The sequence below is a fragment of the Dama dama genome, chromosome 7, assembly GCF_033118175.1.
Source record: "Dama dama isolate Ldn47 chromosome 7, ASM3311817v1, whole genome shotgun sequence".
In the NCBI taxonomy this organism is placed as follows: domain Eukaryota; kingdom Metazoa; phylum Chordata; class Mammalia; order Artiodactyla; family Cervidae; genus Dama; species Dama dama.
The window spans coordinates 51,533,303-51,546,993 of record NC_083687.1 but is presented as its reverse complement, the minus strand read 5'-3'; the positions used below and the strand labels follow the sequence as shown (position 1 = coordinate 51,546,993).

The following is a 13,691-nucleotide window of genomic DNA, read 5'->3' as shown; positions in this document are numbered from 1 at the left end:
CTAGGGCACCCTCTCTGCCCTCCTGTGTCCTTCCTGCTCTCCTTGATACATTTCCTGAACTTGCCAGGCTCTTGATTATATGAGATAAAAGGTTCCCTACTCACTTTACAGATTAGGTAAGGGAAGAACAGAGAAGTCAAGGAACCTTCCTGAGGAGTCAGAGCTGTTAGCGGAGCCCGGGTCCACACGCAGATGGCTGGGCAAGGGGCCAGTGTCCGCAGCTGCTGCGGGGACGTCACAAGCCTGTGTGGAGGCTGAACTCCACGTCTTAGCCAGAGACCTTAAAGGGCGTCTGCGACACGCCAGCCAGGACACAGCAGTGAACAGAACGCATGTCCCCGCCGAAGGATTTATGAATGAAAATGAGATCTTACCGCTCTAAAGGTGAGGGCCTGCCTGAAATGCCAACAGGTGAAGCTGGCAGGAGTGAGAATGGATAGAGGGTTGGTGTGTAGTTTCAGGACTCAGAACTGTAGGAAAGAAGGAAGCGCTGGTGGGGAAACTGGTCAGAAGGGAGTTAAAGCACGAGCCCACTTCTGTGAAAATCTGGAAAGGCTGTTATGCCGTTTGGCTCATGACCCTAATTGTGTGGGATTCAAGTAAAAGTATTATAAGGGATCCTGAACAATTAGTTTTTTTTTTTTTTTATTACTGTTGTTCCAGAACATTCGTTGAAATTAACCTAAAAACTAAGCATACCCTGGCCCCTGCCTCTAAGTACTATTTGAATCGTGTTCTTTTCCTAAAGATACAATGGAGGGAACAAGCAACAGTTGCCTCTTCAACATTCATTCAAGTCGCCCTTTAATCTCCACTCCAATATGCCACCTTACTTGGGGGATGATATGCAAAAACTTCATAGTGACGGCCTTTGTGGGAGGGGGTTGGGGGTAGGAAGACGACTTTTCTGTTTTTCCTTTAGGTGATGTTTGAAGTTTTAATCATTAATAATTATTCACCAACCATCCACTGAAACCAAAGCCCACTGCCCCTGAAACACCCAGACTCCGGCCCAGGCAGACTGCGCCGGCGCCGGGCTTCCCACTTCGTGCTGCGTTTTCCAAGTGTTCCCAGAGACACCTGCATCAAACTTACCCAGGGTACTGTCTTCAGAGGGGAGCCCTGGGCCCCTCCCAAAGACCCTCTTTCCACAGGGCTCCAAGAGAAACCGGGACCCTCTTGTTTGCTGATTCTCAAGTGCAGAAAAGGATGTCAATTACGCCTGTGTGCAAAGTCACTTCAATCCTGTCTGACTCTGCAACCCTATGGACCGTAGGCCACCAGGCTCCTCTCCCCTTGGAATTCTCCAGGCAAGAATATTGATGAGTGGGTTGCCATTTCCATCTCCAAGGGATCTTCCCCGCCCAGGGATCAAACCCATGCTTCTTGCATCTCCTGCAAGGGCAGGCAGGTTCTTTACCACTCGCACCACCTTGTTAATTACATCGTTTTTTGCCTGGCGACTCCAGCAGTAAAGAGTCTTGGGGACAATTCAGTGAATGAGAGATTTGGGCTATTCTGTGATCAGTGACCTTTCCCCGTTTCCCTTCAATATCCTAAAGCTATCCGATCTGAGGGGAAAGGGTTGTTTCAAGCCTATATCTGTAGCTGGACCTCAGAACTGACCTTGCTGTCACGCCTGTGATCAAGGGCCTGGGGAAGGATAAGTTTCTGAGGCTTCAAGGAAGGACCCAGAGGATCTTGTATGTTAATAAAATAGCAACTTCTTTAGCTTTTAAAGGCAAAGCAAATGCCCAAAGATTAGGTCAAAGTAACAGACAAGGAGATTTGTGGAGATGAGAAGGGTACCAGTGAGGGGGGGAAAAATCACTGAGGACAAATACCACATGATGTCCCTAATACAGGGACATCTAAAAAAATGATGCACATGAACTTCTTTACAAAACAGACAGACCTACAGACATGGAAAACAAACTTAGGTTACCAGTGGCAGAAGAGAGGGAGGGATGTATTTGGAGTTTGGAATTAATAGATAACACTACTATATATAAAATACATGACCAACAAGGACCTACTGTATAGCACAGGGAAGCTGCTTTCAATACCCTGTAGCAATCTATAATAAAATCTGAAAGAACATATATATATATACACAACTGAATCATTCTCCTGTACCCCTGAAACAACACTGCAAGTCAACTATAACAGAAAATTACTGATTCTTATGACTGTATAATTTTAAAAATAATCATACCAGTGATAAGTCTGTTATACCATTTATTGATGATGGAATTACACTGGAAAATAATCACAACAAAAGAACCACCTTGAGTAGAATGGTTTTCCAAGTGAAACATTCCTTCGAAACATATGTAAGAGACATCATCAGGGAAGCCCTTGGTTCATGTGTAGCCGTCTCAGCTGGGACTCTCACAAGCTCCACTCCACAGCACATTCAGGGATTGTGTGTGCGCACGTGTGTGTGTATAATACCTGTATCTCGGAATAAGGAACTATATTTTAGCTGGGCTTCTTGGAATAGATTTGCTCACGTTGAGATGCAGGAAAGAAGACAGTTAAGTTATTTTTGGTCAGTGGGTGAGCACTTATCCTTAGCTATTAATGAAGGTGATAAACAACAGTTCAGCTTCTGAACACAGAATGGTCTGTTCAGCACCACATCTTTTCGGTAAAGTTTCTTTTTGGTCCTTGGTGCCTGAGTCTCTTCCCTGTGACTATCAGGAAAAGACAGAGGTATGGGTGAAATTGTTGTAGGAGACTTTGGTGGCAGACATCTGGCTGAGACCGTTTTAACCAGCAGCTGAGTCGTCTGGACAGGAGTGGGCTTGATTGTGAGTTCTTGGCATGGGTTTAAAACAGAGATTTTGGGGTTCTTAAAGTCATCATGAGCTGCAATGACCTGTTTTGGGGTGGATGAGGCTTTCAGAGCTGGTCTAGAACTCCACTTGTATTTGCCAGCGCCGTTCCAGTTCCACTTGGGAGCACTGTGTTCAGGCTTGTAAGAACCAAAACTGTTTTTTCTTTTCTCATAACTTTTCTCTACACAAGCCATTTGAAGACCTACAGCGTCAGGAGGTTTGGGCTGTCTCGTTTTGGAGACAGCTTTGGAGGAAGGGGGTTGTTCGGTGACGACCGGGGCACAGAAGGAGGTCTGCAGTCTGGGCCTTTCTCTCTGAATGGTCAGCTGCTGAAGTCTTTCCATGTCCAGCAAACGAGCCATCAGAGGCTCCAGAGAGCTGTCCGGTGTCTCCACCGTCATTTTCCAACTATCAGATTTTGAGAGGGCTAATTTGTGCAAGTCCAAAGTACTGAAAGGAGGAGGAAGAAAATCAGGATATGGAAATACTTCATTCAGTTCCTCTGTGAAAGGTTCTTCAACATTTTCTATTGTTTCTGGCTTTAAGTTCAGGTCCATCTTTTTAAAATAGCTGAGTAGAGTATCGTTTGCTTTTTCATTTTCTGATACATCGCTTTCATCTGTTAAATTTTCCTCCACACTGCTATTTCCATACTTCAGATTCCAGTTTGGAGCAGTTAAAAGTTCTCCACTGTTGTTTTCTAGAGTTGAGCATAAATGAATATGAGGCTCATTCCTGTCCTTGAAAAAGTCTCCATCAGCATATGTGCAGGAGAGACTTAATGGAACCTGCAGCGCGGGGCAGGAGCCAGCTAGCTTGTCCACTGAGGCACTTGTCAGCGGGGGGTTCACACCGAAGGGCCTTATGGGATTATTGGTCATATCACAGCCAGTTCCCACTGAAGACATTTTGAAATCCCTTAAAAGATGATTTATATAATGAATGGTTGGTTGCCTAGAATTAGAATGCTATTAAAATAATGAATAAGAAACCTTTATCAAAGACTAATGTTTAGCCCCCAATGGCATGTATATCTATCTGTAAGAGAAACGTGTTAATTTTCAAATACGCTCTAACTATATACAACTATCTACGTTTTTAAAAGTATAGATTAAAATAATAACTGGGCAGTCCTTTGTACGTGCATAGGTGACTAGACCATTCTACCTACAAATGGTTAACTGACTATGAGTGGCCACAAGGCTACATGTGGCTGATTACAGCTACTTGCCTCTGAATATACTGTACGTGTAACTATGATGTCTGAGAAGGAGGCTCTGCACCTCAAACTGAAATTACAGTGAGATGTTTATTGACCCAGAATTAAACAAAAGGAAACTCTCAAAGAGTGTAGTCAGGTTACTTAAGAAAGGCTTCTACTTGGGCCACTGTGGTTTTTAAAAATTGGTCTAACCAAAAAAGGAAACAAAACAATGTCTAGCTATAAACAAAAATTATCCCAGATATAGTCTATAGCAATTTTCATCTGATAGTATGCTTTCATTTTAGGGGTAATACTTCTAGGTATTGTATTCAAATGAAAACTGCAAAAAAGCCAGACCATAGAATACTGAATTTACAGTTAGTACATTTTAAACACTTACTAGAAATACTGCCATGCAAAAATTTGATGCATTAATTGACATATATACAGTCGCATTATCTTCTTGCTTCTTTTAAAGCCAACTTACACTAAAGTCAACCAAGCAATCTTGAGGGGTTTACAAAAATACAGAAAATGGTAAAAATTTATTCATTTAGCTAAGCATTAGGTTTAATGACTTGCCTCTGAAAAATCACAGGAAAATCACCTTAAATCTATACTTGATAACAGACAATCCATGTAGCAAACAAAAAAAGAGCACAAAATCTCAATGTGGAAGACTGTGGCCGGACCGCTTTGCCACCAGGGAACAAAGTGGAAATCATCCACCCTGGAGGTGGTCTGAGAGGCGAGACAATTACACCAACACACTCTGCAAACTGTTAAACACTCAGGTAAGCTGTCACGACTTTCACTCTCTTTGTTGACATTAAGGAGAAACATCTCATTAGCAAAATGATTCTCTGCCTCCAAGCTTCCAAGTCTGCAGCATCAGCAGGCCTCGCCAGTACCAGCTATGAACACCCATCAACTGTGCAGTCCGCCCAACAGCCCACGAGATCGGCAGTTTCACTGTCTCCCCTGGACTGATCAGGGATCCCAGGCCCAGGCAGGCTGAGGTCACACATCCCGTAAGCGGAGGAGCTGGGGTTAAGCCCGCGCTCGTGGCCCCAGCCACCGCCCTCTGCTGACTCCATCTGCGTCCTCTCACTTCACCCGACCTCATCCTGCGAGCTCCTGCCCGTAAAAGCAGCCGATCAGTACCATCAGGCCGGACACGAGTCACTACAACCCCCTTCACACCTCCCAGCTGCCCCCAGCTTCGGCACGAGGAGGGCCGAGCCCCGAGCGCACGGAGATCCCTCCACGGAGGAACAGCGGCTGCTGGGGCACCGCCGACGCTCAGAGCCGGGGACCAGAGAGAAGCCCGACTCCGGGACGCCCGCAGACACAGACCGGCAGCGACAAACGGCGGCGCTCAGGCCACGGAAACGTCCCCGTCACTTTGACCTGCCATTTGGAGACGCCTTCCAGCTGGTTCTCACGCACACCGAAGAACCAAAAAGGAAGAATTCAGACCCCAGAGAGGGTCTGAAGGGAGGAAGGGGGTCTGGGAGCAAGGGCCGAGCTTTCACATCCCGGTTCAACCTTCCATCGCTTGTCACCAGACCCCCCAACCGGGACTGTCGTGCGGGTTCAGAGCGAACACAGGGACCTGGCACGTGAAGTACTCCTTTCCCGTTAGGGCTCCTTTCCATTTGGGCGAGAAGGCCAGCCCCTCCTCGCCCAGCCCCTCCGCGTCAGGCCTGTCAGGGCTTCCCCACACACTCGGCCACTCCCTTTCACAGGGCTTTCCCCACGATTTGCACACAGTCGTTTTTGCTCCTGGTTGTTTTTTGGCCTCCCACTTCAACTGAGGAGCGAATCCACCTGTAGTTATCTTTATCTCACTGAGTTAGGGGTTGACGGTCATAAACTTGCTCACCTGAGCTCCATGGTGCTTGCTTCGCTCAGAGGGTAACTCCACAGCTGGAATAGCCCTTGTTTACTATTCTAAGAAGAGAAAAACCATGGACAACATTTTAGTTACTGAATGCCTTTTTAGAAATAACAACAATACTTTCAGAGTGTGATGGATAGAACCGCACCTGTGTCCTCTGGGGCAGGAACTCTGAGAAAGTGAGCTCCAACAGGAGCTGGTCTGCTGGAATTTCCAGGTGCTTCTATAAAGCGGCAGAAGACATTTAAACACCCAGCATCTCTACTCCCGACTCTTGTTCTAAGAATGTACAGTTCTTGTTCTAACCAAGCAATATGGGCTAGACTCTGATAATTCTCCCTCATACACATATCAGTCTGTACTGACCTCAGTAAGAATAGTATAATCCATTTATAAAGATCAACTAAACAATGTTAACTAGTAAGACTTGACTATCATTAAAATTGTCTTTATTAACCGTTAACTGTTTTACATTTTGATCAATAAAAGCAAATGAGAAAGATTAATTCTTTCACTACTTCAAAATACAACTGTTTCAACTGCCTTAAGGCATCTTAAGAGCTGAGACCACATCCCTTTTGGCAGTGACTAGAACATATTATATTCATTACAATGTTAATTTCCATTTATAATATTGTTATATTGAAAAAAGCTATATAATAAGATATTCACTTAATGACCTATTTGCAGCTTTGTAAAACAGTAAACAAAGGCACTGACTTGTTTGAAGAACTCCATAGAAATAAAATTTAAAGTTTAACTTAACGAAAGAAACTTTCTTTAAGGAACACACAATGTCATGTTAATGTGCTGTGAATTATTTAAAACCAAATATTTATCCTTACCTTGTTAATTTTGCCTGAAAGAATGTATATGGAAAAAAATGACAATTAATAGTTACATAAAACTGGTGATACTCAAAACAAGCCCCCTTTAATATGAGTGGTTGTTCCTATTACAAATAGGGATATAAGTGTTCATATATTTATAAATATAAGCAGACACATCAAGGATTTCTTACCACCTGCGGCGCCATCCCTCCCAGGTGGGAGGCTTTTATTTTCAGGAACAGGTACTTCTGCATCCAAATTCCAGGGAGACAAGTTCTAAAACAATATTTGTTTTAGGATAAACTTAATGTAAGAAAATTTTACAAGCCCAAGTACATGATTTTATAGGTCCTTTGGGTAAAATACGACAAAAGGCACCAAGGTCTCTGACCCCCACCTCCACCCCATAAGGACACTCAGCATTTCTGAGGAGTGGGAAACGTTCGCCTTAAACTATTATCAGCTGGGTAACACCTCAGGAAATGGAAAGGCTTTTACAAGAATTGATGGCTTCGTTTCAAACTGATTTTAAAAATATGACAAAGTATCCAGTCCAGTGTGTCCTGGGCACACTATGGCTCCTTCACCAGATTTTATGTATCTGAGTACCAGATCTGAGAGTCTATGAAAGTCTTTCCATCAACAGAACAAAATCCTCTGACCCTCACATACTCAACACTGACTAGCCCACATCTCATTCCAGACTCCAGATGTTGAGAAACATGCAGGAAATGTTTTTTTTTTTTCTTTAAAAGCAAGAAATGAATAAGGAAAGGTACAGTATCTGTTGAGGATTCACGTTCCAGACACTGTGCTGACCGCTATGGGGAAAGGCATGGGTGTGTGCAGGAGAGGTCTGCAGAAGTTTATCCTGGAAAAGGGGAAGTGAAGAGGTGGGCAGTTCACTTTTAAAAAAAGTAATCGTTGAGGGCTTCCCTGGTGGCTCAGTGGTGAGGAATCTGCCCGCTAATGCAGGAGACGATACTGGAAGACCCCACACGGAGCAACGAAGCCCTCCCACTGTTGAAGCCGCGCCCCGGAGCCTGTAAACCATAACCACTGCCGCTGCGTACCCAGGGCCCCGGCTCCGAGACAGGGGAGCCACCGCCCTGCGAGGAGAGCAGCGCCCTCGCCCCAACTAGACGAAGCCTGCAGGCAGCGACAGAGACCCGGGGCAGCCAGAGTAAGTACCTGCAGCAGCAAGGACCGAGGACAGCCAAAATAAGTAAAGAAATAAATTTTTAAAAAGTAATATTTGAGGGGTGAACTCAGCAGCTTTGTTATCTCAAGTGAGAAAACCCTTTGTAAACTACACTGTAAGCAACATTCACACCAATGAAATGTTAGGTAGTGTTAGCTCATCGTCACCACAGTAAGGAGAAGAAGGGACAAAGCAGCCTAAACACAGGATGAGAACTTAACTGATCCACAAGGAAGTTACCTCCTGGCAGGAAGGAGAGCTGGCCTTTGGAGGGTGGGCCTTGGTTTATCTTTTCCTACAGGCTTTTATTTACAAAAAAAAAGTTAATAAAATTCTTTGTTCTCTGAGAGAACGTGCTTTGGATCTAGTCTCCGCATGAGAATCACCAGGGGTGCTCTTTAAAAACAACAGTTGAGGGCTTCCCTGGTGGTCTAGTGGTTAAGAGTCTGCCTGCTAAGGCAGGGGGCACCAGTTCGGTCCTCGGCTGGGGAAGGTTCCACAGGCTGCGGAGCAGCTACGCCCGAGCGCCGCAGCTATGAGCCCGAGCCCTAGAGCCCGCAAACTGCAACTCCCGGGCCCACCGGCCACAACTAGAGCCTGCGCTCCGCAACCAGAGAAGCCCGCACAGTGAGACGCCTGCACGCAAGCAGAGCAGGCCCCTCTCACCGCAAGCAGAGCAAGCCTGCGTGCAGCAAGGAAGACCCAGCACGGCCAAAAAGAAATAAGTAAACACATGCAATTAAAAAAAAATTAGTTGAAAAACACAGATTCTGATCGAGTAGGATGAGGCCGGACACTTGTATTTTTAGAGCCTCCTGACAGATTGTCAAGCTTCTCTCGGCTCTGTAATCCCGGTTCCCTAAGGTACAAAACCACCTGTGAGAGGAACAGCTCTAGAGTAACACGATAAAGGGCAGCTGACGAAAACTGCACCACTGAGGTCACAGCACAGAAGGAAGCAGTCACCAGGCAAGGAAGGCCGTCAGCTGCCCACGACATCCGCCACGTTGTAAACTCCCTACAGGTGGTAACTGGGCCTTCCTAGATGATATTCCACCTGCTGCCAATATTTTTCACAGAAAACATGTAAGGATATTAAACAGGTGAGCACTGTCGATGAATCAAGGTGGCATGTTTCACGAAATCCAACTGCAATCAGAAATGTTTGCAGATTTGCAGAGAAGCTGGTTAACCTGCCCTTTGTTAAAGGACATAAAAATGTTCAGGGGAGTCTACTCAGTACTCTGTAATAAGATAAACGGGAAAAGAAGTTGAAAAAGCGTGGATATAACTGAACCTCCTTGCGCTGAGCACCTGAAACTAACACACATTGCCGACCAACTAAACTCCAATATAAAATTAAAAAAAAAATTTAAAGAGAACTTTCCCATTTGGTCTTGCAAGCGCACCCAGAGGTGGAGTGCAGACTGCTCCCAGGGGGAGCAGCAGGGCGCGCGGGGGCCCCTCGCGGAGGCGCTGACCGCGGCGGCTGGGCGCGGAGGGGGTGCTCCGCCCCCGCGCGGCCCGCGGCACCTACCTCCCAGGGTGCGGCCGCGCCCGGGCCGGGCCCGCTGCTCTCACCGGTTTTTCTGCCCATCTTGCTCCTCGGTTTCCTGCGAATCCTGCACAGGTGTGGGACAGACAGCACACGGAGGGTGAGGCCCGCGGCTGAGGCAGAGAGCGTCCAGAGGTTAAGAAAACGCTTTAGAAGAGGAGAGACTGGCCTGAGGGGGCAGGCCGGCTCACAAGAGGGGGTTCACTGGGAACCCAGGCCAGCCAGACAAGGAGGGGGGCACCTAAATGACAAACGGGGAGACCTAAATGACAGAAGACGGAAACGAAGGTTTCCGAGAAGGGAGCTACTATCAGATCGGAAGATTAAAACACAAACTAGAATCGTCTGGAATTAAGACACAGGGTCATGCAGTCTGCTTTTCAGCATTTAAGCCAGGGGCCCCGTTGAAAAGCAGGATCCACCTTCCGCACCGGCGCCCCCACGCCGCCAAGTGCCTCAGATCGCCCGAAAGGCCTGTTTCCCACCCCAAACGACCCTGGTCCGGGCCCCCGCGGCTCGAGGCGGAGCATGCAGGCGCAGCAAGCGTCGCGGCGTTGCCGAGGCGGATTAAGGCGCCGGTTCGGACCCGCTGCAAAAAACACAGACAGACGGTTGCTACCGCGGAGAGCAGGGCGCTCGCCGGGCGTCTACGGCCGTCGGTCCCGGAGGGAGGCCGCTCGGGGGCGCTCGGCGCCCGGGGAGCCGCCAGGCGGGGGCGACGGGGCGGACCGGGGGAGGCGCGCTGGGGCGGGGGCGCCCGGGCTCTGAACGGGGGCGGGAGGGCAGGGGAGGGGGGCGTCCGGACGCCCCGGCCGTCACTTACCGCTCGGCGCCGCTGGCCCCCGGTTCGTCCCCGGCCGCGCCTCCGCGCGCGCTGCCGCCCGGGCGCCCCAGCCGCTCCGCGCGCCCGGCCTCCGGCTCGGCCGGCCTGCGGGGAGGACAGAGCGCAGCGCCCCGTTGCACGCCGACCACCGCCCCGACCTTGATCGCCGCCCCTGCCCCCGACCTTGACCCTGACCCCTCCCCGGCCTCCCGCCGGACCCTGCACCAGGTCCAGGCTCCACCCTTGACCTTCAGCCCGGCCCCGCCCCCTGAACGCAGACCCGCAGCGTGACCGCACCCCCAACCCAGGACCCCGACCCTGCGTCCGATCCCGCCCGCGACTCCGCCCCACCCGCCCCGCTCCCTCCTCCGAGACCCCGATTTGGGTTTGCAGCAGGATTTGCTTTCAATTCGTTGCTCACCTGTTGCATCAGAGTTACTCATTTACAGTTTCTCACTCTACCTTTTAAACACCTCGACGGCGAGACCTGGCCTTTCTCTGAGTGACAGAGTGCCTGGCATAATAGGCAGTCCATACGTGTTTGGGTTAAATTACCCCCAAAAGAAATTCTTTTGTATGGTGTGGTTACTATGCTCAGGCCTACTGCCAAACATTTCATAGAGATTAACCAGTGTAATACTTAACAGCCCAGGGAGGGTAGCACTTCTAGTGACTCCTGTTTTATAAATGAGTAACCTGCTAGGTGTTGCAAGAGGGCATCAGAGGGCAGACACACTGAGACCACAATCACAGAAAACTCGCCAATCTGATCACAGGACCACAGTCTTGTCTAACTCAATGAAACTAAGCCATGCCGTGTGGGGCCACCCAAGACGGACGGGTCATGGTGGACAGGTCTGACAGAATGTGGGCCACTGGAGAAGGGAATGGCAAACCACCTCAATATTCTTGCCTTGAGACCCCCATGAACAGTATGAAAAGGCAAAATGATAGGACACTGAAAGAGGAACTCCCCAGGTCGGTAGGTGCCCAATATGCTACTGGAGATCAGTGGAGAAAGAACTCCAGAAAGAATGAAGGGATGGAGCCAAAGCAAAAACACTACCCTGTTGTGGATGTGACTGGGGATAGAAGCAAGGTCCGATGCTGTAAAGAGCAATATTGCATAGGAACCTGGAATGTTAGGTCCATGAATCAAGGCAAATTGGAAGTGGTCAAACAGGAGATGGCAAGAGTGAATGTCGAGGACTGATGCTGAAGCTGAAACTCTAGTACTTTGGCCACCCACCTCATGCGAAGAGTTGACTCATTGGAAAAGACCCTGATGCTGGGAGGGATTGGGGGCAGGAGGAGAAGGGGACGACAGAGGGTAAGATGGCTGGATGGCATCACTGACTCAATGGACATGAGTTTGAGTAAACTCCGGGAGTTGGTGATGGACAGGGAGGCCTGGTGTGCTGCAATTCATGGGGTCGCAAAGAGTCGGACACGACTGAGCGACTGAATTGAACTGAACTGAACTGAACCTGGCCTTAAATATTACATTTCCCAACTTAATAATTACTTGAAAAATAGTGACTTCATGTGGGGGTCCACGTATTCCTAGCTAACACTGGCTAATGTATTTAAGTGGGAAAGAGTTTTCTGTTCTCTGGCTGGAAGACAGAAATGATGCGTGTGTGTGGACACGTGTGCGTTTCAGATGTGTGTGTGCATGTCACATGTAGCTTATGCAGCCCCCATCCTCCTTTCTTCCTGTTTCTTCTTTTCCTTTAGCTTCAGAACTTGACCTGATTCCTAATCCCTTCAGGTCCCTCTGAGCTGTGGAATCCGGGAATAAGCACATCCTCTAAGATCCTCTCTTTTTTTCCTTGACGGAACATATTCTTAAAAACTCCTATTCTCTCTGACGCTTCCTCCTGTCTCTGGAGACTTTTTGAAGGGTTTGCATCGGCATCAAAACCCTGCCTCCCTTCCCCCTCACGTCAACAGTTGATAAGGTTTTTAGCATCACATGTTCAGCACTGCAGTGACCTCACAGGCCCCGCAGGCTGTTCTGGGAGAGTGAGGGGCCAGGCCTCCCGAGGGGCGGAAGGGCCAAGCGGTGGATGTGGAGGACGAGGGCAGCAGCCAGGGAGCCTGGGTGGAGCCTGGCTGCAGGCTGGTCTGCGTCCAGTCCAGCCCTGACAGTCAAGGCACGGGTTGGATGTGGGCTGTTTTCCAGAGCGGCTCAGGTCCTGGGCCTGTCTTCTCGACCAGCCCCAGGCCTCTGCGGGGATTCAGTTCTGCTGGTAGCTTTACTTCCAACCCGTTCCTCCCTATTAACCCATGAAGCAGGGCCAGGTAGCCTCTGTCTCGTGGCGTTGGACAAGCTCTTCCGTCAGTCAGGATGGAGCTGGTCTGGGCGGGCAGAAGGGGAGCTCCTCGGGCCAGTCACCCTGTGGGCTGGGGCCTTCTCCCACCTCGGGTTCTCTTGTTGTGGAAAGGTGACACAGACCCTTGACAACTATTTTGGGAAGCACCCTGACATACATTCCTTCTCACTGTCCAGGCTTGTGGACGAGGTCAGGAACGACAGTGCTTAGCTTCTTGTCCTCCTGAAGGGAGCAGTTCTCTCCATCCGCCCCCCTCTGTCGACACCCTCCGTGGCTCCACGCATCCCCCTCCTGCTCCCTCAATTCTCCCAGGTATTGCCAAGCTCGGGGCGGATCGTGTTCTGCTGAAGGATCTCGTGCAAGTATAACTATGTACTTGCTTTCAGAAAGTCAGGACCATCTTTTCTAATTACTAATAGGCATTTCTTTGGCCGCGTTGCATGGCCTGCGGGATTTTAGGTCCCTGACCAGGGATCGAACCCATACCCTTGGGAGCAGAAGCCTGGAGCCCTAACCACTGGACCGCCAGCGAAGTCCCAATAACATGCGTTTTTGTTCTCCAGTAAGACTCTGTAAGTCAGTGGGAAAGACTCCAATTCAATTATGGGCAGTTTGCATTTAGTGTATCCAGGTAACTTGTTTTCCCCTACTCTCCCCTGCCACCACCTACCTCCCCATTTTCCAGCTTCTGTTGTCTCTCAGTCAGGGCCAATTATATGTATTTCCAATTTAGGACTCCATTTCTGTGAGATTTACCTTAAATAGCCTAACTTCCTTGTATTTGTATAATTCTGCTCTAAGAAATATTCATGGGGTTATTTTTAGTTAGAAGTTGTGTTTTTGCTTTAAAAATTAAGCTTTAACACTTTCCTTCCTTATTTGGGAGGCCCCGATTCTGTTGTAAGAAATCTTGTTTAAAGTCTGTTCCTAGAAGGCGTGCGATAGACACGTGCGTGAATATCTTTCCAAACGTAAGACAAGCACAGACATCAGCCTGTCCCT

At 48.7% G+C, this 13,691-nt stretch overlaps 1 protein-coding gene across 3 annotated transcripts; it reads right to left on the bottom strand.

The window, feature by feature from the left end:
- Positions 1-2,177: 2,177 nt before the first annotated feature.
- FAM217A (family with sequence similarity 217 member A) lies at positions 2,178-9,596 on the bottom strand. 3 transcript variants are annotated; one of them, XM_061146228.1, is made up of 6 exons: positions 9,513-9,596; positions 6,966-7,050; positions 6,790-6,803; positions 6,093-6,167; positions 5,930-5,997; positions 2,178-3,758 (listed from the first exon to the last, which is right to left on the bottom strand). In XM_061146228.1, exons 1-6 carry the CDS (start codon positions 9,570-9,572, stop codon positions 2,543-2,545), a joined length of 1,518 nt encoding a protein of 505 aa, XP_061002211.1. In that variant the 5' UTR covers positions 9,573-9,596; the 3' UTR covers positions 2,178-2,542. The 3 variants fall into 3 exon arrangements, with proteins under 3 accessions (XP_061002211.1, XP_061002210.1, XP_061002209.1); XM_061146227.1 differs by lacking the exon at positions 6,790-6,803; XM_061146226.1 differs by lacking the exons at positions 6,790-6,803; positions 9,513-9,596 and having other exon boundaries at positions 6,966-7,316.
- Between the last annotated feature and the right edge of the window lie 4,095 nt (positions 9,597-13,691).